General features: G+C 39.8%; 1 protein-coding gene across 20 annotated transcripts in view; it reads right to left on the bottom strand.

Annotated features, from left to right (window-relative positions):
- Window positions 1-14,959, bottom strand: part of kcnma1a (potassium large conductance calcium-activated channel, subfamily M, alpha member 1a) — a 220,216-nt gene that overhangs the window by 74,823 nt on the left and 130,434 nt on the right. For all 20 annotated transcript variants that reach the window (XM_074675289.1, XM_074675293.1, XM_074675296.1 and 17 more), the window contains exons 4-5: window positions 8,923-9,016; window positions 8,077-8,188 (exon numbers count right to left, since the gene is read on the bottom strand). In XM_074675289.1, the coding sequence (XP_074531390.1) occupies window positions 8,077-8,188; window positions 8,923-9,016 (206 nt within the window). The remainder of the gene's footprint in view (window positions 1-8,076; window positions 8,189-8,922; window positions 9,017-14,959) is intronic.

Here is a 14,959-nt window from a genome sequence, read left to right as displayed (position 1 = left end):
AACTGCTGCTCTTACCCCAGTTGGCGAGTATGCGTAAACAGCACAACAATGAGTGATACCCTCCTGTTTGATGGCCCTGTCTCACCCTGTACCCATTCTGAAACAGATCGCCGCCAGATTTCTTTCGCCTCCTCGTCTCCGGAGAAGGCTCCAAATTAGCATCAGCATGTGTATGCCGGTACACAAGGAGCTTAGGAGGAATCATTGTTTTGGAATAAATCCCGCTCCAAGAAAAGCCTTTCCCTTTTTTTTTTTTTCAAGACAAGAATAAAAAATCCAAGAGCCAAAAAATATTTCAGGACCAGTATTTCAAAATCACCTCCGGAAAGTGACGAGATAAGCCGTTGTAAAAGCTGAAAAAAGAGAAGGCCTTTGCTTTCATGTAAAAAAAATACTCCTCAGTACAGCAACAGCAATATTAAAAGATCCATTTTGGTTAAAAACCAGCAAATGCTGTTTACAGGACGGTCAATGATGCAGAAAAACCTGTTAAAAAATCTGACAGCTGGGATTGTGTTGGTCTGTATAATCCTGTCAGTGTTGCCGGGGACTGTCGCTGTGAGAAAAATGTCAGCTCTAATACAGGTAGGGTTTTTTTTTCTTTCATTTTTTAACAGTGCCTTTAATCCTCAGAGCCCAAACAGATTTACCTTTCTCATTCACCTTTGAGGGCTTAACAATTAACCTCTGCTTCTCTGTAACCACACTAACGTGTTGAAACACTTTTCTTAAAAAAAGAGGTCCGGACCCCTCCTAAAAATCAGCAGGATACAGAAAAAAAATATTCCTGACTTCAGAGCTGGTTTCCTGGATTTGAATGGCAAATCAAACATTTCTTTGACATTGAGCTGCAGGCAACAGCTGGGGTCATTTAAGCCAGAGTAAAATTAGATTTTGTCTGACATGGAAACCACCCTGATCAGATTAGGATTCATATCTTAATATAAAAAAGCAGAGAATTTAAAGGTCATTGTGACATGACATAACCCCAAATATTTTTGAGGCAGTACTATCTGGTGGTTTGTAATGTCAACAAACTTGTATAATATTCTTTTTTTTCAATGAAAAGACTCTTCACACAGAACTCAAGTCAATATGCTCCCAAAAAGAGTTACCTAAATCGTCAAATCTGATTCTCCTACTACGGAGTTCTCTGCAGTTTGGTGCAGGCTGGTGAAGAGGTAGTTAATGTGTCTTCTCAAAACTCAAAATCCAACACACCACTATCATGTTAGCAGTATCTCCTCAGGATAGGAGTCCAGCACTTTTATGAAGATGCAGCACCAGAAGAAGAAGCTATGCAGGATGTTACAACACAAAAGGCAGAGTGAAAGAGACGACATCCAAATTACTGTAACACAGGATTAGCTTTGGTTGTTGGGTCCATGATAAATAAAGGTCGATGTCAAAAATCAACTATAAACTTGTTAAAAAAATATGTTCAATGTTTGTTTAAATGTCTAGTTTGCATTTCTTTTGGTGTCATAGTATTTCATATGACATTTCTACCATTCTTAACCAACTAAGGAATCAGTCCCATTAAATTGTCAAATGGTGTAACTACAAAATCATGAGAAGTAGGGGTGCACCGATCACGATTTTCTGGCCAATCACCCATCACCAGTCTTTAAAAAGCCTGACCTGCTGATGCCGATCTGGGCCAATACCGATTTTTATTTCGTATTTTTTTATAACTGACAGCATATACCTTCAATGTCCCAGTCTTATCTTATTGAAAATCATTGAACAATACCTGTGAAACAATAAAAACTTCATGTTATAACCTAAACAACCAATAAAGTGGCCTGAGTTTTAGGTCGCAGAGCAAAATGCAACATTGGCTGGCTGTCAGACCTTCCCGTAGGAAGGACATCAATGTTTTTTTGAGTCTAAAATCATTTTATATTTTATTTTTACAGTATAGCAGACTGATAAAATCGTATTCATAGCAACTTTTCTGCACAACATCAGATTTTTCATTAGAAATTTGGTTACAACAAAGTTTTATCAACTGACCATGTCTTTCATTCTGTTATAGAAATGGTTGATTGAGGATTAAGGATTGAGAAGTCGCCATCAAAAAAGTTATAGTCGAAAGGATCTAATACAGGTGCTATGTTATTTTACACAACTGTTTATTACAGCAGCAAAATATCCTACTATGAATGAGGAAAAACTTTCAAACTTTTTGTTTGACAATATCAAAATCGGGATTCTTTGTCAAGAATTGTTTTTCTTTTTCAAATTCAAATTCCTCATTTCAGTCTTTGTTTATAAACTGGATTAAAAAAAGTTACCACTTTTCTCCAGCAGAGGGTGAAATGTTTCTCTCTGACTCAGGTGATGTGCATTTAATGGGCAATGGGAAAATATGGCTCCTGATATAGTCTATAGACATCCTCATCATTTAACTTTATCACATGGTCTGATGTTAAAAAAAAGCAAACTTGAAATCATTAATATCGAAGAATTTGCAATTTATATCGAATCGGCACCCCAACAATCATATTAGATTTGAATCAGGAGAATAGCATATCATCCTAGCCCTGATTTATGCCCATAAAGCAAGATAATGTTGAGATTTTGTCTCTTTAGCCAGGTAAATGGGTGAATAATGTGTAGTGAGAGGGTGGTTATATAAACAGAAACCTGACTGTGCGAGACATGATGCTGACACCAATAGTAGGGTTCAGGTCCACCCTGAAGCGATTCTATTTTCCAGAATAACCCATTTACTTTACTTGATCCCCTCCCTGGCTAGAGTGTTTTACTAAAGTTGCTTATGTTTGGCAAGCCACTCAAACAAGCTCAGAAATATAAAGATCCAATAAAGAAAATACATCCAAACAGAACATTATTTTAGAGGGCATTTCCATCAGTTTTATACTTGCATGATTGCGGTAGCAAAATATTTTCAGAATAGGTGATGTGATTTGACTTTTCCTGAATCTGGCCTCCCAACATGAAGCACTAATTTCCCAAAAGAGAATGAATGTGCTGAGAGTTAATCCAGTGTCCTCACCAGTAGAGTAAAACAAGTGTGCCCGTGTGTTTGTGCGTGCATGTGTTGAAAATCTCTCAATGAAATTCTGCTCCCATGGACACGTGTCCACGTATGAGAAAATCTCTTTCCCACACATGCCAAAGCCTCTTGCACAAACACACACTAACACACACACACACACACTCACAAATGCACACACACAAGTGTCAGCCCGCCAGATGCTCATTCAGAAAGGTTTTTCCTGCTCTGTGCCCACTCTTACTTCATTCAGGATTTGCGAGCCAGGGCACGGCCTCTGTGTCACATGTCCTGGCAGAGTGGGCTCGTAAGACCTTTTATCAATCAGCGCTGTGGGGAAGCTTCATGTGGGATAAAACTGACAGTCAACCCCCGCCAGGATTAGATTATAGGATGCTACGCATTTCTAAACACACACACACACACTCTCCCACACATGTTCTCTGCTTAGTATAGAGCCCTTGTTCTCACTCGGAGAACAGGAAGCATTTTATCATATTGAGATAACATATTTTCTGCTGATGGACCAAATCTCCAATCTGCAAATAACGGTATGATGACACAGATGAGAGATCTTCAAACTTTAAAAAAGTCAGATTAATGAATGTACACAGAGCTTCCTGTCAGTGACCTAGGGGCCATTAAAAGCAGGTGCATTTATGCCCATGTCAGGTACTGCAAGTGTCTTTCAGCAACACCACATGGGAACAACAAACAATATACTAAAACACCACTAGGAGGCAGTGTCAGGTTAGAATTGGAGTCATCCCAGAGGCTACAACAGTACAGTGCAACTTCAAGGCCTGTGTAGCTTTACATCAGTTTAAAGAGATGATCATAAAAACAAATCAATAAAATCTACACTTTGGATTGTCTTTAAAGAAGCTCATGATGCGGCTATTCTAAAAACAGCACAAACTCTAATGCAGCCCCGTGTGGTTTGTGATGTTAAAGGAGAAACAACAGAGTGAGAATTGGGTCCCTGGTAGCCACAAGAGCCTCTAACATCTTTTAAGCAGCCATAGTCTAATCCTACGCAGTTCTATGACTCTCCTGGGAGCAATTCTCAGCTCAAGTAGTTAAAGGAGATTAATTCCTTTTTCCGAGGAAGAACTCTGCGTGCCCTCTTGCATTAGCCGCACATCGTTCTCCTCCTCTTAATCAATGTCCAATTTGCAGAGGCAGAGAGAGCATAACTTGAAATGCATACGGCATATAGTTTGCAGAGTGGGCGAACACAGCACCACACCGCGCAGGGCAGAACCCCTATTAGTGGTCTTTTTATAATCCAAGTACACCTCCACTGGATCTCAAACGGTCTTCTCATGCAGGACCTGGGCTGAAAGAGTGAAATGAGAGGTGCTGTAATTATGATGTATTACTCTGGCTGTGGTGTGTATTCCCTGGCAATGAAAGGGAAGAAAAGATGAAGTAATCCAGTGGGGATGAGGTGTACAATACACAGACTTAACAACACAGCAGGGTTTCCTCTAACAAAGCTTGTTAAGAGGCAGCATATACTATATACTTAACTAAATGAAGGTAGCACCAATTATGGATCAGCCTGTTGCTTATTAGGAAAGCCATTAAGTCTCTGTCAAGCTGTGGAGACTTATTAAAGGTGGAGCAGTCCTCAGGGGAATGACTCCTATTTATATATCAGTAAATGTCAAAGGTTACTATCTGAGAGTACATATATTTTGCGATTTTAGAAGACTACACTGATTAATAGTCCAATTTCCTTTCAGCAAAGTGTACTGTATGTCCTCCGTCTAGTACAGGATACGCTCAGCTAATCACAGTCCTTGCCCTAACTCTTAGCAGCCTGAATATTAACAGGCACTTTTAGCACCCCATTAATATTCTACAGCTATCACCAGCCTGTTATGGTACACCATATCCCTCTGCACATCTACACACAGTTAATTTTATAACTGAGGCTTTGCAACACAGACTTGAGTCATGCCAGTGGGTGTTCTCCTACTATAACGCCCTGTGGTTATGTATGTTCATCGCTGCAGAAACAAACATGCTCCTAATTTTTTTTTTTATTTCACACTAACAAAACACTGATCCTCAAGATTTTTCCCTTTTCAGAGTAAAAGTAACAAATATAATTGTGTATTATTAGCTCTGGAATCTAGGGCATCTCTTGGCTAATGTTTGAACACGACAACTCGCGCTGCAGCAGCAACGCACATAAAATGGCTTTGCTTTCTCCCCCAGTTGCAGGGTATTGAATTATCACAGGTAATTATTCACTGCATAATGTCAGGCAGCAGCCAGACCACCGTTTCACAGGCTTTCATCATCCTCATCAAGGCCCTAACACCAACGGGTTTCTGGGGATGAGACGAGGACACCTCACATCGTGAAATCATGAGACCAGATTACTCGACCTGGGTGTGTCTAATTCATTACAAAGCTTGAGAAAACAGCATCACCTCTGAGATAAGACCTTAGGGTTTTAAATTACTCCACAGATTTAGTGATCTCAGGTAAAAACAGGCACTTATAGAGCAGAAAGTGCTGTATCTGTGCTACATATGAACACAGAAAGTCGCAAGTCTGATTCCAATCTCAGTTTGCACATGTAAGGCTGTATATATTGTTGTACTTGAGGTCAAATAAACATAATTCACTGCTGACATGGAAGTCAATCCAGTTAAAGCTACTGTAGGTAACATTACTTCACAAGAGTCTGGTTTAAATATCACATTTGGTCAATAAATGTCTTTGATTTAATGTTTCTGGTTTGTGGGCACCCACCTTGTTGTATTCGGTTTTTAAAAACAAGAAAAAAAAATGGTGCAGTCTGAAGCAAACAACCAATCAGGGCTTGAATGTAACTAGTCAACAACAGAGTGTGTGTGTAAACCTGCATTATTTGGCTTCTATACAGTGGTGTGCACAGACTTTTTGAAAGGTAGGGGCAAAAAGAAAAGAAAAAAGGCACATACAGTGTGTGCTTTTGCCACCCAAGAGGGCAGTCTATCACATTTTAACCATCCAAGGGGGCAGTTGAGTGTGTTTTGCCAACCAGGAGGGCACTGCAGCGGGCATTTTTCAACAATTAGGCCACAAGGGGGTGCGACCGCCCCCTTCCCTATGTACACCACTGCTTCAATATGAACATTTGTAGCACCTCTCACTCTTTTTCTTCACCTTTGTGATGCAGGCAACTTAACAGCTATGGGAGTTGCTTCCTTTTCAGTTTTTTGGATGTATGTCAATTGGCTATCAGTGTTGCTGTACTCAGGGTCAACATAACATAACAAGCTGACTGTGCCATTTAAGTTCACACACTGTGAAGCTAAAACATTTAGTGCTCCCCCTGGTGGTAGTATAGCTGCCTTTTTACGTGGTAGATGGAACATGGGTCAAACTAAGGAAGTAAAAAACAGGTCAAATACATTTTTCCACCCATGGTCTTTGTCTTTATAGACAGTGTCCATTTTCTGACAATTTTAGTCTTAATTGGTTATTTTATTCTGGAAAAAAATTTGACTGACAGTTCCTGCAGCCTTCTTTACAGGTCATTCATTCATTCATTCATAAGGTGGCAGGTGGCTGGAGCCTATCCCAGCTGTCTTAGGCGAGAGGCAGGGCACCCTGGTCTGGTTGCCAGTCAATCGAAGGGCTAACACACAGGGACAGACAACCTTTCAAGCACACACTCACATGAATGGATAACTTAGAGTGACCAATAACCTGATGAGCATGTTTTTGGACTGTAGCAGGAAGCCAGAGTTTCTTTACAGGTCACCAAGTGAAAATATACTAAAACAACAAACATAATCTGTTTTGCTCTCAAATGTAAAAACCTGAGTAATCTCTAATATATAATGCTAAGTTAGATGCATGTTTTGGTTAGTAAAAGGTGAGTGATGTCAGTCCTGATGATTTAAATTACAAGCTGGCAAACGGGCTCTCACCCAAAGCTACTAAGTAATGACACCAAGCAGCAAAATAAAATCTTTGTCTTATTTTTGAGGCAAAAAAAAATCCTAAGATAATTGACAAAATGGAAACAAAAACATGTTAAATACCAGGTTATTGATCCTGAAGCAGCTAATTGGGCCTAAACCATCATAAATATTTCTAATTAGCAATATTTGCTATTTAGACATGTCAAAATGTCCACAGTTAATTAGTTCTGTGACTTATATGAGTGGTGGACGATAAGTACAATACTACCAGGAAAAAAAAAAAGGTATTAATGCCAAGAGGAAACACAAACATAAGTCAATTTGAAAGGAAGATTTAGAAAAACTGGGTTAGCTTTTCATTAAGTATTGCATTGTAAGAATATTCATGAGTGTGTGGTTTTTAAAGGAGTGTAGCAGTGAAACCAAAGAAGCGTACGGCAACAAAGAAATTCATCTTCAGTGTAATTTGGACAACAATACTCGGAGAAATCTAGGTCGTTGCATAATGCAGGTTAGGGTGTTTTCCCATCTTCTCATGCAAGAGTGTGTTTGTGTGTGTTTTTGTGTGTCTATGGGGAGAACACGTGGTTTTGCGTGTGCAGTTTTTGGGCTGAGAGTGAATGAACCCATTAGATGGCAGTTACACACCGCTGTGCGGGTATTCCAGGTGCAAGGCCTGAACACGGCAATTACCAATGAGTCTGATAGGCGCACACATACACACGCATACACACGTATACACACAGAATAACAGCCCAATTCTGAGTCACTCTCACTCCCATTAGCCCATCCACTCTGCTGTGTTTGTGCTCCCTGAAACATCAGAGGAACCCAGCCCTGTCACTTTCAATGATGAGGGAAAGTTGACTGCAGCACAGAGCAACAGCGCCTCACAGACACACTCCTAGTAATGGGTAGACAGAAGGGGGACTAGGAGGCGGGGGCAGTGGGACTGGGGATTGATAAAAGAGGGGGATAACGTGAAGATAGAGGGCAAAATAAATAATAGAACATAAGGAGTAGTGGGATGGTAGGACTGAGGTAAAAATGTAAAAAAAGAAGCAAAAGTGGGAATGAAATATTTGATTTTCTGAAACAGAGACAGAGGAAGACATGCAGACTTACCAAGCCAGCTTCTGTTTAAGTAGACAGACACAAACACGGGAGGGACAGTGAAGAAGTCGACCACTGAGTTGACCTCCAGCCAGAACCACAGCTTATCATTAGCTGCTATGAACTGTGAAAAACACATGAAAAACAGGGTTTGCACACTAAATCATGGCTGTAATTTCCTTTAATTCACAGCCCCAGCACTGCACCACAGCCCTCTATTTAAACAGCATGCCATGTTTTCTTCCTGGCATCACAGAGACGCTGTATAGGACGACAAAAAGCTTCACCCCACGTGCTGAGTCATGCGAGTGGTTGGTGGGGTAAGCTGCTTATGAGTTTATTTATTCATTCATTCAGGATGTCAGGCTTGCGTTCTGCAGCACTGGAATGCTGCTCTGGCACGACAGTCATGTTAGCAACATTATTACAAGAGTGTCAGATATATCTGAAGGCAGGCTGTGTGAGGAGCGACTCCTGTGATGTCTGCAGTAAAATGTTTGTCTGGAACATTTAATTGTTTCAGTCATTTTGAGCACCTTCATTAAAAATATCAAATGTCATAAATGAATAAACATGGGGTGAGGTTAGGTGGGGTTAGGTGCCCAAATGAGGGTGCAGGAAGCAGAAGGAAAGAACAGTTCGTACCTAAAACAGCCTGCCCACATGGCACTGTGGGATATTGTTTGTGCCAGTTTGTATAACAGCCTGTCTGTGAATATATGTCAGTTTATGCATGTATGACTGAGTGTGTGCTTTGCGAGTGTGAATCTATGTCAGTTTATGCATGTATGACTGAGCGCATACTTGTGTTTGTGTTTGTGTGTGAGTGTGTGTAAGAGAAAAAGAGAGACAGCTTACCCGCAGGCCAAAGTACAGAAGGAAGAAGACATTGAAGGCCATATCGATCTGTAACGTGAAATCTTTGTAGAAGTTTTGGCAGGATTCTATAGGGCTAGAGGAAAGACAGAGATGGAGAAAAAAATGTTATTACAAGGTTAAACACCGGAGCACCAGAGATGATATAGTTTGCAAAGATGCTCTATGTCTATGTTCCTTGTGAATATATGAAAGGAAAACCCCAGGGCCTTTTTATGTTATTTTCTAGACTGATGGTTCTCAAACATTTTTTAGTGATATATCCCCTGTGAAATGTTTTGTTTTGTAGATGTAAAACACAGTGCTGTACTATTAGTGTCTGATTAATGAAATACTCTTTATTACCTGCTGCTAAAGATGTGCTAGCTTCATGCTACTGTTGGCTAATTCCTCCCTGCAGAAAAATCAAAATAACTTGGGTGCGCTGCAACTCGTGAATGTGAATCCCATTACACATATTTTTCTAAGAACTAATAATATTTTGCCAGTTATGGTTTTGTCTATTTCAGGCATGGAGCTGTTATTTGTGTTGCTATCCTGGTCTGAGGCAGACTCTTATTTTTGGGAGGTCAAAACAGAATTGAATAACCTATAGAAGGATTATAAATCTACTTCATCATAAAGAGGAGCATGCATCTTGACCGCAGAAGCAGCGTTTAGCTTCATTCATTCGGAAAAGTCAGCATTTTTCAAGCACTAAATTCAACCTGTTATCAGCATAAAAATGTACGGTTGTTCTGTGGTCAGTTTTTAGAGACAATATTATACAACAGAAGCAACGTCTATCAAGTTTTGACCGTCACGGAGCAACCAATGTTTTGGAGCTAATAGCGACCATGCTAACTGGTGACTCTCAACCAACAGTATCTCTGACTAACGGCCGAGAGTCACCAGTTAACAGGGTCACACTTAACTCTGAAACACCAGCAACGTCTAAATTAAATAAATTATTAACTCTGGACGTAGTTTTCTGGTTCTTTTATCATGAACTGGGTCTCGGACTCAGCAGTCTGTGTGCTTTTTTTGGTCTGGGAGGGTTTCTGATTTATTCACACAGGTTTACATCCTGGTACATCTCAGTCTGCTAAGTGTCCACAGATAATGAAGTCATGAGCATCGGGTGACAGTTGTGTGTTTAAACTCCTCTCTGGGTACATGCTGGATTTCTCAGCTACAAATGTCCGTCCACCTAACATCTGTCCACTTGCTGACCTGGAAGCCATTTACCACCCGACATAGTGCTGATATTTAGTTTAAAATTGCGTTTTTTGTGGGTAACTCCTCCACGTCAGTTGAAAAACCGTTATACTCCCCAGTGCTTCTGCACCCAAGTTACACGCCCAACTGGCATTGTTGATAAACAAATAATCCCTCTTTTGGAGAACCACTGTTCTAGACTGATGGTTGTTATGTTGCTATTTGCAAACCAATGTAAAAAAAATATAACATAGACAACATTAAAATTAGGAATGTACCCATCCATTTTTTTCTGGTTCAGATACTGATACCAATAACTGGGCTTTAGTTATTGACCAATACTGATCTGATATTGGTGTTAAATAACAACCTTCATGCCCTACTGTGGGATAAGACTGGTAATGTTTTGGGTAAAAGGCAAAAAATGAATATATGGAATTACTGAAGTTAATAATACTTATTTAAACTATAAAATATTTAAATGCTTCAGGATGTAGAAAAATTTAAATTTAAGATTAAAATTTTATACCCTATTGGCTTGTTAAGCAGCAAAAAAAAAAAAAAAAAAAAAAAGTGAATCAGAGCTAACATTTTAAATCAAGTAGCAAAGAGTGCTGGTAAAATTAAAAAAAAAAAATAATAAAAGGGTATAGAGCTGGTTGCTGATCCGGCACCATGGATCAGACTTTCCCACCAATACGGATCCAGGCTGAGGAGCACCGATACACTGATACCAGATACCAGGATAAAGAAATGTCACAACATGCGAAAAAAATACCAACATTACAAGTGTGTGATGTTGCATATGATCAGCTGTGTACTTGAGTTAAGAATTGCTGAGAGAAAACTACTCAAATTCTCATTTCCCTCATTTTTAATCAACGTTGATCTCAAGTTTTTAAATTGCCCTGCAGAGTTTTACCAAAGCAATAACAAGAAATAAAAACAGATCCATGAAAATAACATTTTGATTCACCACACAGGACTCATACAACACAGCTCTCAAGGTTTAATGATGCTTAGGTAACCCATCCTTTCTTCCAGTTAATTTTCCTTTCATAGCAGAAATCTAAAAATGTGAATTCATTTGATCAGAATCCTGGATTAAAACTGAATTCCCCAGATTGCATTTAAAAGACCATTTTGATACAAATTTAATGTTCAGCCTTTGAAATTTCCTGACACCCTTCGATTCCTCCACTGAGCCCTAGAGGGTCATATACCGAGATAAAAGACGTTGCTTGAGATGAAACGGCTGAAAATAAACTGAAATTGGTATTTCTGAGCTTTGCTTTGATGTGACAGTGCATTCAGCAAGCTTAAATTATTCAGCGTCTGTCAGACACAAAAATTCCAACAGATCTTCCTCAAATGACAGAAACCCCGCACAGAGAGAAGAGTCTCTCCTTTGAGCCCAGCACTGTCACTGCCTGGGTGTCGCATAGAAAATGGCAGATGATGATAAATGAGTCGTGATCCGTCTGGTCCATCATGTAATCCATCTTAATATTTACCTTGTGATGATTAACCATTATCTAGTGGGTGCTCTCAACAAAAGCAATAATAGGCAGTGTGCACAGCCTATTCTTCACTCAGTCACGAGTCTATTTTTAGCTCCGTGCTCCTGAGTAATGAATGAGGAAATCCCGCTGTGGGAAAAACATGAATATGCTCATGGTTTAACTGGCGATATGCAACCTTTGGGAACATATAGACAGGCAAGGGAACACACGGGAAGCCATTACAAGAGTACACATTAACTCCCATACGTTCCAATTAAACGCTTAAGTAGATATTTGTATGCATGGAGTCTTTGGAGCCACACTGTGAGATCTTCAATCTATAGTGTGATGCATAATGAAGACCTCCACCGAGGCTTCATCATCCTCCAGTTAGCATCAAACATCTAATCAGATGACGGTCCGTTATAATGGCTGACTGAGTACAGACATGCCACGAAAGACGTATTGCTCCAAGAGGATGATCCAGCTTCTAATTCATCAGCAGTCTGTCTCCAGCATGTCCTCAGGACTGATGTGATCTTTAAGAAGACGCCCGACCCAGACTTATGTCCAAAATGATTAACATGAGTCTGGTTTATGGAGCAGTTGTTTAAGAAAAAGTGACTTTGTCTGGTTAAAAGGCATTTCCTCATGGAGCGTCATTGGATTTCAGACCAAAGGTTAACTTGCTCTCTGACCTCTTGAAAGTGTTAACATTGATTTGCCCTCAACACTCAATTATTCACTCTCCACTAGCTCCTCCTTTCTTCAGGCTTTGAAATAAATAAGGGTGTTAAAAGAAATCTGGCACGAATCTTACGTTCAGCCTGAGAATCGGCAATTTATTTCTGAATCACTCCCATTTTCTATCAGAACAGTCTGCAGGCGAAAGCAATCATCCCAAGGTCAGTACAAGACTCAGACTTCTTTTAAAGGTATCAGATCAAGCAGAATCTCCCAACAACTATGTAAGATTTTTCCAATAGTTTCCCGGTAGTTACCTGGTTAAAATATTTCCTACAAACTCATAACTTGTCTATTGCGCAGCATAACTGGTCAGATGGAAGAAAAGAGTGGTTTATAACAACCTTACCTAGCTTTGTTTGACTTTGGATTTTTGTTGTAATAATCAGTTTTGTTGGCTTGGTGCGTCTTTGCTTCCCTGTACTCCTGCAGCCAGTCTCAAGTAGGTACTGCAAATTTCTGCATAGGCTTCAAACTTTCAGACCATAGGCTGCAGCATGCCTGCAACAAGTCATGTTGCATCCAGGGATAGACCAAAAACACTGGGGGACGCTTTGAAAAAAAAAATCCTGTTGTGTCAGATTTTTATGCTGATTAAAACTAGCACGTCAAGTTTTTGTCTCCACAGCTTACCCTCCAGATAAGCAAAACTCCACTGATTAGCTGTACTGAGACAGTGTGATGAGAGGTGTGTACAGCTCCCAATAGGTCAGTACTATCAGTGTCTGCTAACAAAAAGCTAGCATAGTAGGAATTAAGAGGATATGTGCTGGCTTTTCTCTTAATCTGTAACCATGGGAATATCATTGTAAGTTCTATTTGTTTTATGCCGTTTTTTAGTTTTCAAAGCTTGTAACTATTCCATCTTAGTGTTTTATTTACATAGGTATACAGTATATTTCCTTTGTTCCAGACCATGTCTGCTCCTGTAGCTCCTTCAGTAGCCGTATCCTTTGTAAAAACATAATAGTGTTAAATAACCGTTGCCGTCAGGCCTGTTTCTTTCATATTTCATTGTAAGTCAATATTTAAAGATTTTTTATAAAACAAGCACATATCTGTCAAGTAAAGATTTTATTTTTTCATATGTTTAAGACAACAGGGATCCAATAGTACAAAAACTTGACGTGATAGAGAAAAACTGCAATCAGGTTTGGATCCTGCACCCAGAAATTAGTTAAAAACAGCTGTCAGACCTAACTCAACAAAAATCTTGCTCCCCAGTGTAATTGGCCTCGCCAATATTTGGCATTTTGAGGCATATCAGCATCTGCCTTTTTTTGGCCTACAATAAACCAATTTAAACTGGATTATTTTGGCCTTCTGGCCTTATTTTGGCCACTGCATTGTCCCACTCAGAGTACTGTCTGATTAGCCATGGCTCAGGTAACAGCCAATAAGCAGTGAGAGCTGTGCATGCACAGTGCACAGTGGAGAGTGTCAAGTTTTGTTTTTGTTTGGACTCATAAAAAGCTAAGTGAAAGATAAAATAACATTTCAGTTATATTCAAATATTGGAAACACGATTTATTGGAAAAACTTTGGAAATTAAGTACATTTCCACATACAAGGAATTTGTCTTGGTGTGTTGGTGCTAACAATTAGCAGGAAAATAATGAAAATGCAAGGTAGAACATATAAACAGTTAAGACATACAATTTAAAAATACACAAAAACACATAGATAGAAAAAAAATAATAATAATTGGCTCCATATATCAGTATCGGCCCAGAAATAAAACATATTGGTCTATCTCTAGTTGAATCGCGACCTTTTGTAACATTTTGTAACAAATCTTACAGTATCATGAGGCATCAAATTGAATTGGCTGTACATAAATGCTTTTACTATACATATCTGAATCATTTGTTTAATAGAGGAGACCCATGAGTGCAACTCTGCTCACTGTAAAACTCTTGAATGAGCATTGAAGGAATCTTAAACCCAGCACACAGAGCACTAATAACCACTCATATCAGCTCATCTTCCAAACATGCCTGACATCTCTGACAGCTGTAATAAAAGGTTGCATTCAGCGTCTTTGCCTGTTCCAAGCATCGCTTTGAAACCGTTTTGGAAAAGAGGAGACCTCTCTGTGTTGCTCTGTGTACAATTACGTAACAGCGCAGAGACTCCTCTGACAGGATGCGTGCTGACTTGGGGTCTTCTTAAATGAGAGTAGGAATCCTTGACTTTTCGGGGACAGCCCTATGCCTCACACGAATCTACCCACTGAAGCTAATGTGACCTCGCTTCAAAAACTGTTATGAAACCACAACCTTAGCTGACCCCTGCAGACCACTGTGGCGGAGAAGGCACGCACATGCAAATAAAAATACACTTGTGAGCAGCACATATGAGCCCAAACACAGACAGATGGTGCATACTGAAGGAGAAGACACCATTTGGAGTGGTCACTGTGGCGCTTTCCCCTAGGCTCAGCTCTGGCCTAATTTTGAATATCCGCTCGTCTACAGTCACATGACCCAAAGCATTCTTAAAGCATGGAGACAGCATGGCAGCACGCAGCAGGGGCTCAGTGGAACATCGAATTTGTCTTCGCTTTCAATTATTAG

Source organism: Halichoeres trimaculatus, unplaced genomic scaffold (genome assembly GCF_033239565.1).
Source record: "Halichoeres trimaculatus isolate MK-OKI-2021-1 unplaced genomic scaffold, fHalTri1.1 fHalTri1_scaffold_8, whole genome shotgun sequence".
Classification (NCBI taxonomy): domain Eukaryota; kingdom Metazoa; phylum Chordata; class Actinopteri; order Labriformes; family Labridae; genus Halichoeres; species Halichoeres trimaculatus.
This window is presented reverse-complemented; position numbering and strand designations above follow the sequence as displayed.